Below are 14,251 nucleotides of genomic sequence, written 5' to 3' on the forward strand. Positions count from 1 at the left end.
TTTAATTCTTTCTAATGTATTTAAGATGATTTGAGTAGCCATAGTTTCATCAATGTCTAAATGGAAATACTGGTTATCCTTATTCTTATCTGCCACGTATTAAAACCTAATAATTAAAAGTTAAGAATCACGAACATCGTTCCACCAAACAAACATATGTTATAAATACAATTAGTACTCTCATATTCTACTTGATTCTTGTCTACGTATCAGCATATTCCGATTCAATTCTCATGATGTTCAATATAATGAACAAACACCTCTTGTTTCCTCCAAAATTAACAAATACCATAACTTACCTTTACTATAGACAATCTCCGACACCGACGTACGAAACAAAACATCATCTGAAACCGTAATATTATTCATCATATTCGCTTCGTCTGACGACTGAAGGCATGGCGATTACACACGAGGCACCGAATTACGTCGACGGGATTATCTGTGCCGTTTTCAACGTGGCAGCCACATAATAACACGGCGAGTACGCAATTAGGAACAGTCTACGGCAAAATAGTATCGGTGCTCGGTATCTGCGTTAACTCCTCATTAGCATAGACCGGCGAATAGAGCAACTATGAAACGAGGAGACGAGTACACACATAGTAACGAAGGAAGGAAAAGGTTAGGGGGAGGCAAGACGAACGGAGACGCGGGTTGAGGAGTTGGAGAAATAATTAAAGCTCAACGATCGCTATCTAAATAATTAGAAGTTGGCGTGACTCTGCATAAGGCCGCGTGTACGCGCCGACTGAACTGTCAGATCGTAAGATTCCGCGAGGCGGGCATAATTAGACGAGAAATATGAACGCGAAATCCGTGTATTTAAATGACGACGCGCGAGGAAGCGATGTGTCAAAATCGTGCCACGGATATTCTTTTCTTCTACGATCGTGGAAATCGCAGCGCTTCCTAGCCGGCCTCGTGAGTCAGACCCGATGCGCTTTCGACTATCGTATCTGCGCAATCCCGCGGCCGAAGATCGCCGTATGGAACCGTGAAAAGTCGGCAGGAAGCGTTGCGAAAATGCTACGAGAAGGCTGCAACACGAACCGTGGACAGTGTTTAAAAGCCACACAAGTAACTGTCAAGCGGTTATTAATATTTATAGTGAAACGTTGTGTAAGGACAACATACTTCTTATTTCATGAAATTTGTAATTACGAACTAGAAATAATTTGTAATCGCGCAAAAATATTTAAAAAATTGAGATCTCCACTTGTCGATATTCCAAAAATAGGCAAGTGGCGGGGATATCAATAACAGTGGATCGCGAGATGCGAATAATCTTCGAACAAGCTTGAAATTAATTTCGAAATTTTACCTCTATCGTACGATACAATTTTGTCGATTCGCTGCCTACTTACGTAAGTGTAACTTCCGTGGTCGCAGCATGACCGTATGCCACATGGGTTTAGGCAATTAGATGCAAATTATGGGAGCGTGTTCGTGGTCCAAAAGACCGAAACACGTGGAGAATTTGCGAATAGAGACGGAAGAACGCAGGTAGGAGGCGACGTGCTCGGCGGCATTGTCAAAGGGTTCCTCCGGGAGGCTCGCGAATCACAGATGCAATCAGATAAAGGGCGGTTCTTCTCGGATTACCGTATGCGAGCCCCTGCTGTGTCCACGCACCTTAAACTACCATTCTCACGTGCGGCGACACAAGCAGAGCCCACGTGCTCGAGATACAGTTGAGGCCGACCAACGAGCGGTTCCCATGCGTTATCGGGATCAAATTATATAATGCACCCTTGACAAGGATTTCACGAACACGAGGTCTTTGTTAAATGCAACATGTCTACATGCGTTAACTCCAATTTAATCTTCTCGCATCTGAATTTTCCAGCTTTTCGTTGAGACTGTTAGACAGCGCGATCGTAAGGTCTTTGACCAATGAGCGATGAAAATTAAGATTCGTCGATCATAAGCATATTGCTTTATTATTATTAATTTACCAATTAATGCTATTAGTATACTGATAGGTAACAAAGTGTAACACTCTGTTACACAAACAGGTTTTACAATTTTGCGGCAATTAGTAAAATTTTGATTGAAAAAAACTTTCTTCTAGAATTTCGTTGTCTTATTACGAATCTTGTTGCTATTATGCAAGAGAATTTATTAGTACCGTTAATTCGTAAAACTTTACCGATAATAATCCATTCAATTGTGCAAGAGATTCCTGATATTATCTTTGATTCGTAATTATATCGCGTACTATCGACGTTGCAATGAAATTTCAGTCACAAAGTTATATTATAAAAACTTAGAAAATTTGCCAAGAGATCGCAAAGGAAAACATACCTCTTCTAAAATTCCATAGAGAAAGATTTCAATTACAAATAGCACTCGTCAAAGTGTAACGATTAAACTCGCGATGCAGCATAGAATTAGAAGAAAATGTCAGCATAAAATCTTCAAAGGCTCCGGTCGGAACCTGTTCCCATCTGACGACAGTAACGGAACGATCGTTCACGTAGGTTCGATTAAAGAATCACTGCCGCGTGCTCATCGCGGACGAATTCGATCACGTCTCGACGATACCGATGAACAACCACTATGATTACGCGAGCCACCTTGATGACGAACCAAAGTCGTGCTAGCTTCGAGATAGGCTACGTTCGAAGGCGATCCGAATCGAGCCGATCCAGCTTCGAATTAATCGGACTTTTGTTCCGCGGCTGAGTGCTTATTAAGCCTGATTCTTTATTGTGTTTGATCTACAGGCATGCAAACACGATCCAAATACCGCGAGTGTATCGAAGCCACCATTACAGATAAACGTGACCGACCAGTAGCAATAAATCGACGAGATGTTACAGTTTTGCTTAGAATTTTGCTAGTCAATAGAGAAGTCGTGATCGATGAATTTTAGAAAAAATTATAAACTAGGAGAATAGGATTCGGTTTCTGCGAATCTACTTTTTCATTATTTTCATTATTATTCTTAATCCTTATTATTAATCATTACGTTCCTTGGATCGTTTTCAATCCATCGCGTATTCCTGTTGCTATAAAATTTCTTGATTTTAATTTTTAGCGTTCGAAAGTTGGATATGTCCGAAACAAATGAAATTCATAATCTTAAGAACCGGCGTGTATTTAACAAACTGAACAATTCAACAAACATTCTATGTACATTGTTCCTCTTTGCATTGTTGATAAATAATTTAATCGGTCTCGTAATTAATGGCTTCCTCGGCAACGAGATCTTTCAATTAATTTACATCTTTCCGATATTACAAACGATCTTCTATAAAACCTAGAATGAATATCTTTCGTTATTCCATAATTAGGATATATACGAATATATACGATCGATAATTACAATCATCGAATCTTGGTATCCAAATCGAACGAACTGCTCGTCGATTTGGGACGAAAGAACACGATCTGAGTGATCGAATCTGAATAAGATCGATTGATCTTCGTCTTAGCTGGGTTGCCGCATTTATGTGCCTTCAATTGGTATCGTTCACCATACTGACGACCGCAATAATCGCACTTGTACGGTTTCTCGCCGATATGACCGTAAATGTGCTTGGCCAATTTCGTTTTCACGCTGAACCGCGATTTGCAGAGATCGCACTCGAATCGTTTCACCCCCGTGTGACGATATCTGTGCACTTTCAGGCCCCAGGACCTCCGGTAACATTTGCCACAATCCTCGCACTTGTATGGTCTCACGCCTGCAAAATAAATGGAATATTCAATTGAAGGCTTCTTTGGTTTAACATTTAATTCTGTCTTTACTCTTAGAGCCAGGAGCATTTGACTCGAGATAAAATTCCTACCCTTCAAACTCTTTACTTTTTAAAATACTTGACGATCTCTTGTTGAACGCATCTCAAGAATAGATTTCATTCGTTCAAATTCCAATCGTTCCAGTCACTCAAATTCTGATCGTAAACTTCGCTCCAAAACTCTATAGCACAACCCTATTTCCTAATTCCCTACAATCCTTAGCAAGTAGAACGTATGAAACATCGGAACCTGAACGAAATTAGTTGCAACACTGACGAACCACGGTTTATGTGCTCGTAAAAACTGAACAAAAGAAAAAGGAAAGAATGGAATAAATAAAACTGCGTGCATGTCGGTTCCTGAAACGGCCAGTTTCTGCCTCATCATATTCCAGCATTTACAACCGAAACGTTATCGCCGTTTAAATACGCGTCTATCATATATCTCGAAACTTCATCAGATCTCCTTTTGCGACGCGAAGGGTTTAATTGGCAGGCGTGTAAGAAGCGCAGTCTGCGCGTAATCCTCGATTTTCTAATTAATACAGACCTTCCTGGGTTATTCGCTGTAACACAAGGGCGTAAGCGGCTGACACGCTTGTCTCGTGATTTTTATGTCTCAATACCAGCCACGAATTTATACGAGTGTGTAAAATCCGTAGTAGAGAAGATCGTGACGATCTTCGTGCGGAGAAGCAATTTTAGCCACACCACCAGACGAACCTTACTTCCGCGATTTTACTTAATTGTGAGAATATTCACATTGATTCTGTCTGACTAACTTGTGCTCATCAGCTTCGTCACGTTATTTTAATAATTCTAACCTCGTAAGGTTGGAAATATATAGTGACTTTGTCTGCACTTGCGTTCCACGAGAATTCGTACTTAAGGAATTGAAAGAATTCTTCTCTTTATCTTTTAAAAGATTCTCTTTATCTGGAAAACCAATTGGAATAAGTTATCCCGACACGTATTTCTATTATTTTGCAATTCATCGTCCTTGCTGTCTATTCGCAAGATAGACCATCTATCTAGAAGCTTGTCGCATAAATAATTTCTTTCCTGTTATAATAATATCTCGAGCTACACAAAATACACCATACTCCTATCACGATACAATCTACAAAAATTATCTGTATTACGAAACTATTCGCCTACTAAACCCATGTCCAAAATCAGTATCGAAATAGCTTGATGCAATCCCGTTATGAAATTACCAAACTCATTCTACCCGAGAAATTCCCAAACTCTCACCATAATGCGACAATATATGGTGTTTCAACGCGCCCTTTAAATGGAACCGGTGCTTGCAGATGTCGCACTCGAACCTTCTAATACCAGTGTGCGTCAACTTGTGGGTTTTCAACACGGAGGACCTCTTAAACTTGGCAGGACAAAGGTCGCACTCGAAAGGCGAGTCCGCGGTGTGAACGATCATGTGTGCCCTGAGGCTACTCGGCCGGAGGAACCTCTTCTTGCAGATCGAACACTCGAACGGCTTCACATTGGTGTGCATCAGCTTGTGATCGCGCAACGACTGCCGATGGAGCAGCTTCTTCTTGCACACGCCGCACTCGAACGGCCTGCGGTTTGAGTGCATCTCGGCCTGATGCGTCCTCAGCTGATCCCTCTGCTGGAATTCGAAGCGAGTCCCCGCGGTAATTGATTACGTTTTGCAGAAAGACTGGTGTCGATCTTGTTCCCGATGCTGTTCTCGAGCGTTTTTACGCTCGACAACGGAAAGAAAACGTGGAAACACTGGCATACCTGAAATCGAAGGCTGCAGTGCCTGCACATGAAGGCTTTGAACGTCTCGTGCAGCCGGAGGTGATCTTTCAGAGCCGAGGACCTTGGAATAAGAAATGTGGATATAGTGTATCGACCTTTAGAACTTCATATTAGTGCGCAAGGCATACCAAAGCCGACTGATCAACTTCGTTAGCCTTTCTATCAATTTTGCCTTCGATTAATTCAATTTTCTTATATCGAACTTTACTGAAATTAATTTATATATTTTTATATGTATTAGGATGTCCGAAAAATTTCTTTCGTTTTATAAGGAAATAATGGATGCACAACGTTTTATATTATTCTATCGAATTACGTCTGATCCATTTTATTCTATGAAAATAAAGATCACAACGTTCGACAGATTAGGTTTCATGTTTGTATAAGGATACATCGCCGTAAAAGACGTGTCTGTAAAAGAAAGATATTTTTCAGACAACCTAATATATATTATATGTAATATAAGTTAACGCTAGGTTTGTAAAAGTGATACGTAATAACAACGATGTCATAACTGGTATAAATTCCTTTCTAGAAATACATATGTGCAATAGGTTGCCGAAGAATTAAATCCTATATTCCGATACTCGGATTAAGAAATTGTCAAAAAATGAAGTCGATCATTTTGCCTTCTAAACGACTCGCATCTTACCGTGAAAACTGCTTCGCACAAAGGCCACACTGGAACAATTTTCCGTGACTGTGCCCTATCATGTGCGTCTTGAACTCCGCTTCATCGGGAAACTCTATCCTGCAGACGCTGCAAATCAATCTTTTCCCTGTAGTCAACGCCTCTATGTATTCCTCGAAGTCTACGTATTCGTCCGACGTAATTTCTCTTTTAACCAAAGACAAGCTTCTTCTTCTTTCTTTCCTACGTTTCTCGAACGTGTAAATAAAATCCTGTGGCTCCTGTATCTTCTTCCTAGAGTCACTTTCGTACGGAACATCGACATCCAACTCGTCGTTCGCCGAAAAGTCCTCGATCTCGTCGAGCACCTCGGTCTTGATTTTCACCTTGCACCCGGTTGGGAAAAGTCTGATGAATTTTCATATCTAACACGCGGTTTCGCTCGGTGTAATCGCGCGCCACGATCTCCCCGGTTTCGTGGACATTGCATATGCAGGATATTAGATAATTTCGCGAGCGCTTCCGCGAGAAATGGCGGTGCTCCCGCGAAAGGAGGTGTGCTTCGCGATGAGCGATTTAATGACTCGACGCTTTATTACGTAAAACGAGAGACGAAAGAAAAAAAGAACGATGAAAAAAAAACGTAGGAACAGAGTGGGGGAGAAGGGCGCGAGGGGCAAAACGAGGAGAAAATGGAAAAACATTGCGTCGTCTACCTGTTTGGAAATGGTTGCTTTTTATATAATGAATTATGCAATTAGCAGATAGAGAACAGCGATCTTACGATACAACGAGCCGGTCGCTGATCAAAAGAATATTTTAGCCCAGTGTTTTTATAGACCCTATCATAACCTAATCGGAGCGAAGTCCTAGAACCTACTTCTTTGCACCGCTTGCAACGCTTCTGGATTCCTATTATCTTCACTTCGCTATCGTCCTCTTCGTTTTCCCCGATTTCATTGCGATTTCGATAATTGTCTCTCGCCATGTCCCTCTTGTTTTCTGACATTTCGCGATCACGGTAGGAAGAAATGGAAACAGACGCGCGAAGAAAGCGAGAGGAGATCTGGAAACAAAGGAGCAACGGAGAATTGATCGGGAATGAATTGCTGGCATAGATTGTAATATTCTTGGTTAATTCTAGTCCTTGAAGTTCGCTTTGCCTGGCTACGTGATTTCACTTTCAAAAATTACATTTACACAACCTTCTATGACTTCATATACGTGGAGATAATTTCTTTCTCTGTGAAGGAAAATATCCTCATATATGAAGTCAAAGTGATATTTCATATTCTATCTACGTCACATTTTCTTAGAAATCGAAAGTATACGATATCAATAAAAGCAGATAAACTAAACGAAAATCATTCCTTCGATCGGTCGCTGCTTTATCTCTGATCGCTTATGCAAACATACGTAAGTGTGGCGTGGCCTCTTTCCAACGTAATATCACCGTTAGATTCGATGCAAACGAATTTATAGCCTTAACGATGCGATGCACAAACATGCAATTCGACAATTAGAGGAACAAAACTACCTAATTTACCGTCATCGCGTGCTTATGCACATGCGGTCTTATAATAGCGAGATCGTGTGCTTGCAGATACTACACCATTGAGAATATCGTTTTTTTAAATTTTTCACGTTTCATCAGGCGTCAACTCGAAAGTTCCAAACGAGACCGACGTATTCGACGATCTGCGATCTCGTCTTTTATATTCACAAATTCATCTACATTCGTATGACTTGCAAATTGCATCGCAACAAAGTCAAGCGTGCACGTCAGCTGATTCACGGTCTGGGATCTCGGCTCGATCGATGCTCATCGATGTTTGTTTTTTAATATAGTCACGATGTCTGGCTTAATTAGACCATCAGCATAGCAGGAGAATCGTGTGTAAAGCGTATGTATTTCCTAATTACGAGACTTGTTAGCGGGGGCGGTGCTCGGATGCTTTATTGGCCCATAAAAGGCAAATAAAAGCTACAATGAGACGTAACTACGCTGAAAACCGAGGAAGTTTAAGCTGATACAAAGTAATTAGCGTGCCGGCAAGGTGGCCGCGGTTTCAGTGTACTAATCAGAGCGCTGCGAAAGATGCATAACGCTGTTGTATTACGCTATCGTGTCTCATATACATACACGCGATTAAAAGCGTCGGCTTACGTGTGAGTGGTAGCCAAAAGTGCGCCGCACTCGCTCGTCTGTAAACTCATAAATAATTATCTCGATATTCGTGAAACGATCTAGACCAAACGAGCGAATTAATTAATTAAAATATAAAACGAAGCTTGGAGTTCACGTATGCTCGCGAACGAAATAGCGGTCCGTCGAGATTCTTCGCTGGTGTTCTAGCTTCGTCATTCGATGCTTTCGAATATTCTGTGTGATATTTACTTATAAATAAAAAACTGTTTTTAGCTTTCGCAAGATATCGGACGAATGTTAAAAGGATTAGATCGCAAGCCTTAATAACTCTTCGATAATCTCAAAGAGTGTAACATCGTCTCCAAAGACTTTATCGATTTGCAACCTGCAATCGTGTGCAATCACACGTTTAGCGTTTATCTAACGACGATAACGAAACGATAGTTGAACGTCTAAGTGTTTCGTCGAATTTTAATTAACTATCGCCTCGATCAACGCTATGACGAACAACCTTATCAAAACTGTTTAATTCCAGGAACTTCGTTTAAGCCTGATAATCGTCGAATGCAAAGCTTTGGAATCATCGACGAAGATGGAAATCTCGTACGGAATCTTAAAAAGAACCGAGAATCTCTTGGAAAAGTATTGGACTGATTCGATCGGAATTATTCTCCGTAAGTACAGAAACTTCTTTACAAACAACGAACGTTGCTGGCGGCGAACTGGCAAAAAAATTCGCGCGCGGATTTCAATCGGGCACCGAAGAAATTGCGGCTCCTCCATCGTAACGTCCTCTTTCCCAACATTCCCGACCACCATCGACGCCAGTGGGACGAGAATTTCAGTGGAAACTCCTTAGCAGCGGTCAGACGCGACGCGCGACGCGATTTCCAAGTGCCTTGAACTCGCGTAAATATACTGGCGTAAAAAAGGAAAAGGAAAAAGGGAGAGAGGGCTCTCGTGAGAAACGTGGCTGAAATTTCGAGCCCGCGTGTGTATGCAAACGTCACGTTTTCCTCGCGAAACGCTCATGCAATATTAAAAAGGGATCGGTTAATTGAAACTCTCGGGGGCTTCTTAATTAGGGAAATTCAGATTCCCAGCTTTTGATTTTCTTCCCCATTCAAACTGTTGCTATCTGTTTGTATAATCATACAATGTCGCTTCCTCCTTCCATGCTACGAGAATTATCGACCATCCAAATTTAACCTACCGATGACCAACGCTATATTATCGTGACATTTCATTTGTAACGCGATCCGAAAATCGATTTCCAAACATTCTCTATGGTCAAGTTAGTCGCCAGACTATCTCATCTTGGATGACGCGATTCATTCGATCAGATTAATAAACTACATATATACAATTATCCAATATTCAAGAAGTACATTAACAATTCTTACGTGAAAAGAGACCACTAGGACTCTTTGCATACTATCAAAAATACTATTAGTAGAACTTTACGAGTCACAAATCTAGTAACAATGCAACAAAGTTAAGAATAAATCAAATGAAACTTTGTAATCTTCCAACAATTACGAATCATCCAATCATGCTATGCCGGTGTGAAATTCTAAAATAAGAAACTATAAGCTACAATCCTTAACATAATTCACCAACGTCATTATTTTGCTAAATTATCGCGCAAAAGTATCCAGAATCGGAATACGAAACTTTTGGTCCGACCTCACCCTCTCGATTCCAATACGATCAGGCAGCGTTCGTTTCATTCTTTTTTTTTTTTCCTTTTCTTTGGTCGATCGACGATCGAGCGCGCGATTGCGAAAAAGAAATCGCGTCGCGATCCGGCGTGGCGTGGCAAATAAATCCGCGACACACAGCGTGGTCCCCGCTGATGCATGATTTCATGGAATCGCGATGAGGGACTGCAACGCGGTCGCCCGCCTGTGCGCCCGCGCTTAAGCGAGCGAGCGAGCGAGTACGCGTGTGGGAAACTCGCCGGATGCATTATGTATTTATTGCTTTACTTACTTAGTTGGGAATTACTTTTGCCAGCGTAATGACTTTCAGACAACGCGCTATCTTAGGAATGCAATAGGTCTGATTTATCGCTTCACCGACGTTTTTCTCGGGCCAGTTTGTCGTTATCGGTGTACTTGCCCTGCTGTCTGTCCGTCTGTCGCGCTATTGGTCTGCCTCTGTCTAGTGACCTCGAAACTTCGATGAAGAACGATTCCGCTCGCGACAGCCCTACCGATCCTCGGGAAAGCCACGCTCAAGCGAGAATCTTTCCTATCGAAGACGAAGGGTTGCACTTTTCAAAGGATTTTGTACTCGATATTTGCCCTCCTATTCTCCAAATTCTACCCCAATTGAAGCACTCTGGATAAGGTTTTAGGTATTTTAGAATTGGGACGGGTAGATTAGGAGGGAACAGACAAATATCCAGATAAAATTCGATAAAAATAAATTGCAAAAAATTTGACGATGGTTCGATAAAAATTTGGATCTATAGAAATTACAGGAGATTTGACGACGATTGAAATTCCGCAATAGCGGAAGGTTGGAATTTATAAGATGGAGGAAATTGCGCAATTGCGAAGATGAGAACAACTCGATGATATTTGGTGTTTCGAAAATTTTCCTTTTACTCTGCAAATTTCTTAATTAGAAGATACCATAGATGTCTTAATAAAGATTACAGAAAATTATAATTCACGATTGGAATTAAGGAAACGATACGAAGGGAGAAGGAAACGCAGGAATACCATAGAGGAACGGTATAACTAATTCGATGTAAACGAAGCTCGGTACGCGACGATTGGAAAGAATGGCGGAGTTAGAAGCTCTACCTCAAGCGGATAATCGGGAAATTGAATAGGAGGAACGAATGTGGCATTAATGAACTAATTATTGCGAGGATACGATCGGTCGATGTCTGGAGTGTGCTTTCAGCGAGACGACGGCCGTGGAACACGGGCCAGTGAATCGCGCTCGCGAGGAATCGCACATATTTTTTCTCTCCTTTTCATGCAATAATTTCGCTAATTGCCTCCCGAGATAGACCAAGGCGGATGAGCATGTGAGTACGCAATAAATATTCGTGATTAATTAACGATGCCAGATGAGCGGTGCCGTTTTAGTATCGAAGAACAGAGAGAATACAAGAACGGAGGTGAGAGGAAAGAAAGAAAAGAATTGAAACAGGCTGCGCGTTGGGAGCAGTTTTAATTGGACGTCGTATCGTTTCTCGGTTTTACACTTCGGACAGTTTTGTAGGCACGCGTCCTTATCTCGCCGATTATCTCTCTGGTAATATCTAGAACGATAATTTGTCGGGAATATTTATCCCTTCCTGTTTCAGACTGTTCTCGATGTAAAAACAGTTGCCGCGAAACGGTGGATACGTTTATCGAACATGAGTTACATTGAAAAAATCGTTCCTTTTTCCTTATGAAGAGTACGTATTGTTACGGAGAATACAATTCCGTAATTTTACTGTTCTATGATCTTTCCTCTTTTTAGCCACTTCACATTTTTTTTTTTTTTTAATTTATAGATCAATTAGAAATATATTAATAACCGGCAGAGCGTATGTTCGATGCAAAAGTTGCATTAGAATAATTTGTTCTACTCTGGTGTTATTTGATCGATGCTTGATCGAAATGTTGTTCCTCCGGAGTTTGAATACACGAACATCTATATAAAGAATTTGGAAAGTTTTATAAGGTAGCAATTTAATTAACATCGAACAATTTGTGTACTTTCGATTATAATTCATGGAAACGTGAATCAGTGAATATTTGCAAATCGATTCGCGAAATCTCTTCGTTGTGCATCGACTAAATTTAACGATGACAACGCTAAGACGCCGGTTGCTCGATAGATAGTCTACTTGGATAGTCATAAAAATCGGCCTATCTCCGTGTATACTCGCACATAGTACACCGATATGAATATGCTATTCAAACCCTATGTTCCCCTCTTTACAAGAATCTCTGATAACACTGCTCGATAACGTGTTTCTAAGGCTTTTTTTTAATCGTGGTTTCTTTCGCAATGATAAAACATTCATACAAGTATTCCAATAGGATTTCGCGATTTTTTCATTTTACGACACGAGGCATCGATTTATTGCCTCTTATCGATCCGCTTACTCGGTCGATCTACAAACCTGCTTTTCTAACTTTATCGTTAAAAAGTGAAAAAAAATACAGATATGTATATATTAGATATAGGAAAGAATTCTGTATTTATGTTAACAACACGTATTTTCGTTTTAAAAGCTTCATGTAATTTCAGTCGTTACTTGTCTAAGTAAACTAAGTAAAGTCTGTCTAACCATCTTTCGTTCTTGCTATCTTTCGTCTCAAGATCCTCAAAATTCTCAACCACGAAATCTTCAAAATCCACCCCTTTCGAAACCTTTGATAATATCCCTAATTCGATTATTTGTACAAAAATTTAATCTCAGTTATCTTCCTAAGCGCAGGAGGTCATAAATACACTGTCAGCGAACCTCTCTCCCAAACTTTTCTCGTGAAACTCTCAGAAACTTCTCCAAAAGCTCCAATGATATTCCTAATTCGATTATTTTACACGTAAAAGTGTCAACTTAACGACCCTTTGAGCGAAAATTCACGTACGCGCTCAACGAGCACCGTGAATATACCAATTTCGTCTCTTAAAATGCTCGACGAAGAATTCTTCGAAAATCACCCTGTTCGAAGCTCCTTTTCTAAATTCTGTGCAACGCTTGCGAACCTCTGATGCTTAGATCCTTCAGCTAGATCCCGTTCGATGAAAAACAACGTTAATGCACGTAGGCAGATATACGTGGAACAGGCAGCCAGGCATCCGGCGAGAGATCCGCGCGCGGAATTTCCCTGGCGGCGCCGATAAATCAGCTGCGGCCAACCGCTTAACGACAATGGGAGCCGAGAAAACTGTTCCGCGCCATGACAGCCTGTGTCATTACTGCGTTACTTATAAGCTCGTTCGCGGCCACGTCGACCGCATACGAATGAGACGCCGGGAGACGCCGGGAGAGACACCGAGATTACAAAACCGTCTAGCTTGAAAAGAGCATCCCTGGCCCCCGCCGCCGGCACGCCGCGTATGCGACGATACGAGTGCCGTGCGACTATTAATTGCCCATTAACATGCACGTTGAATATCAATCGATCGATCGATCGTGATCGGTACGTGGAAACCGCGCGTTTCTTTTGCCCCGCCATAGATCCGGCATCTTCTTGGTCTGTAGCGTCAAGGTTGCTCCTTTCGATCGCGAGATTTAATTGTTGCGTGAAAGGTGGAATTATTTAGTACGTATAGGTGTATTCGTTGAGAAGAGAAGGATGGTTTTCTTGGAAAGTTTGTGTAACGAGTGTTTCGAGATAGAGAAGATAGAAATGTTCTTAAAAGATATTAGAATGTACCGTAAGATCGTATCTGTAACGAACCTTGTATTTATTCTTGTTAATTTAGTAATTCTCGAGTAATGCGAAGATCCGAATATTTCGTGTTATTTCAATTGTTTGAGGAAAACAATAATGGAAGAAAGTAGTATACTTATAGCTGGAAGATCTCGTTAGAAAGTACTAGAATCTACTGGAAGATTATATCTGTAATACGATGTAGCATACGAACACGATCCATTGCGTTAGCATGAATGTTATATCTCATCTAGAGTTTCGAATAAAATGGAACAAATCAACGCTACGATTTAAAATACGATACCCATGACAAGTTCCTAGCCACTTGCATAAAATATCAAAGCCTGAAAGTAGTTACGAACACACGTACGAAATATTCCTAAAGAAACACCTTTCCAAAACCACCAAAGTGATCACGTATAATATCACAAAACTAATCGAAGCTTCCCGCTTCTGTTCTCCGCTTTTCTCATCAAGAACCGAAGAAAAAGCTGCGCTCATACCTCGAGTTTAACGCGCGGTCCCAAAAGGAATCGCGCGA

The 14,251-nt window shown here is 41.0% G+C and overlaps 1 protein-coding gene across 1 annotated transcript; it reads right to left on the bottom strand.

The window, feature by feature from the left end:
* Positions 1-3,085: 3,085 nt before the first annotated feature.
* On the bottom strand, positions 3,086-13,957 carry LOC100744322 (zinc finger protein 100-like). Its single transcript, XM_003488569.4, has 5 exons — positions 7,046-13,957; positions 6,187-6,551; positions 5,514-5,595; positions 5,001-5,379; positions 3,086-3,692 (listed from the first exon to the last, which is right to left on the bottom strand). Exons 1-5 carry the CDS (start codon positions 7,172-7,174, stop codon positions 3,334-3,336), a joined length of 1,314 nt encoding a protein of 437 aa, XP_003488617.2. The 5' UTR covers positions 7,175-13,957; the 3' UTR covers positions 3,086-3,333.
* Positions 13,958-14,251: the final 294 nt, after the last annotated feature.

Source organism: Bombus impatiens, unplaced genomic scaffold (genome assembly GCF_000188095.3).
Source record: "Bombus impatiens unplaced genomic scaffold, BIMP_2.2 scf_0248, whole genome shotgun sequence".
In the NCBI taxonomy this organism is placed as follows: Eukaryota; Metazoa; Arthropoda; class Insecta; order Hymenoptera; family Apidae; genus Bombus; species Bombus impatiens.

Excerpts from the sequence above, each read along its gene's own strand:
- LOC100744322 (XM_003488569.4), bottom strand. The coding sequence starts at position 7,174 with ATGTCAGAAAACAAGAGGGACATGGCGAGAGACAATTATCGAAATCGC. Across the intron at positions 5,380-5,513 it reads ACTGCAGCCTTCGATTTCAG|CAGAGGGATCAGCTGAGGAC; the intron begins GTATGCCAGTGT and ends TTCGAATTCCAG. Across the intron at positions 3,693-5,000 it reads CCATATATTGTCGCATTATG|GCGTGAGACCATACAAGTGC; the intron begins GTGAGAGTTTGG and ends TTTATTTTGCAG.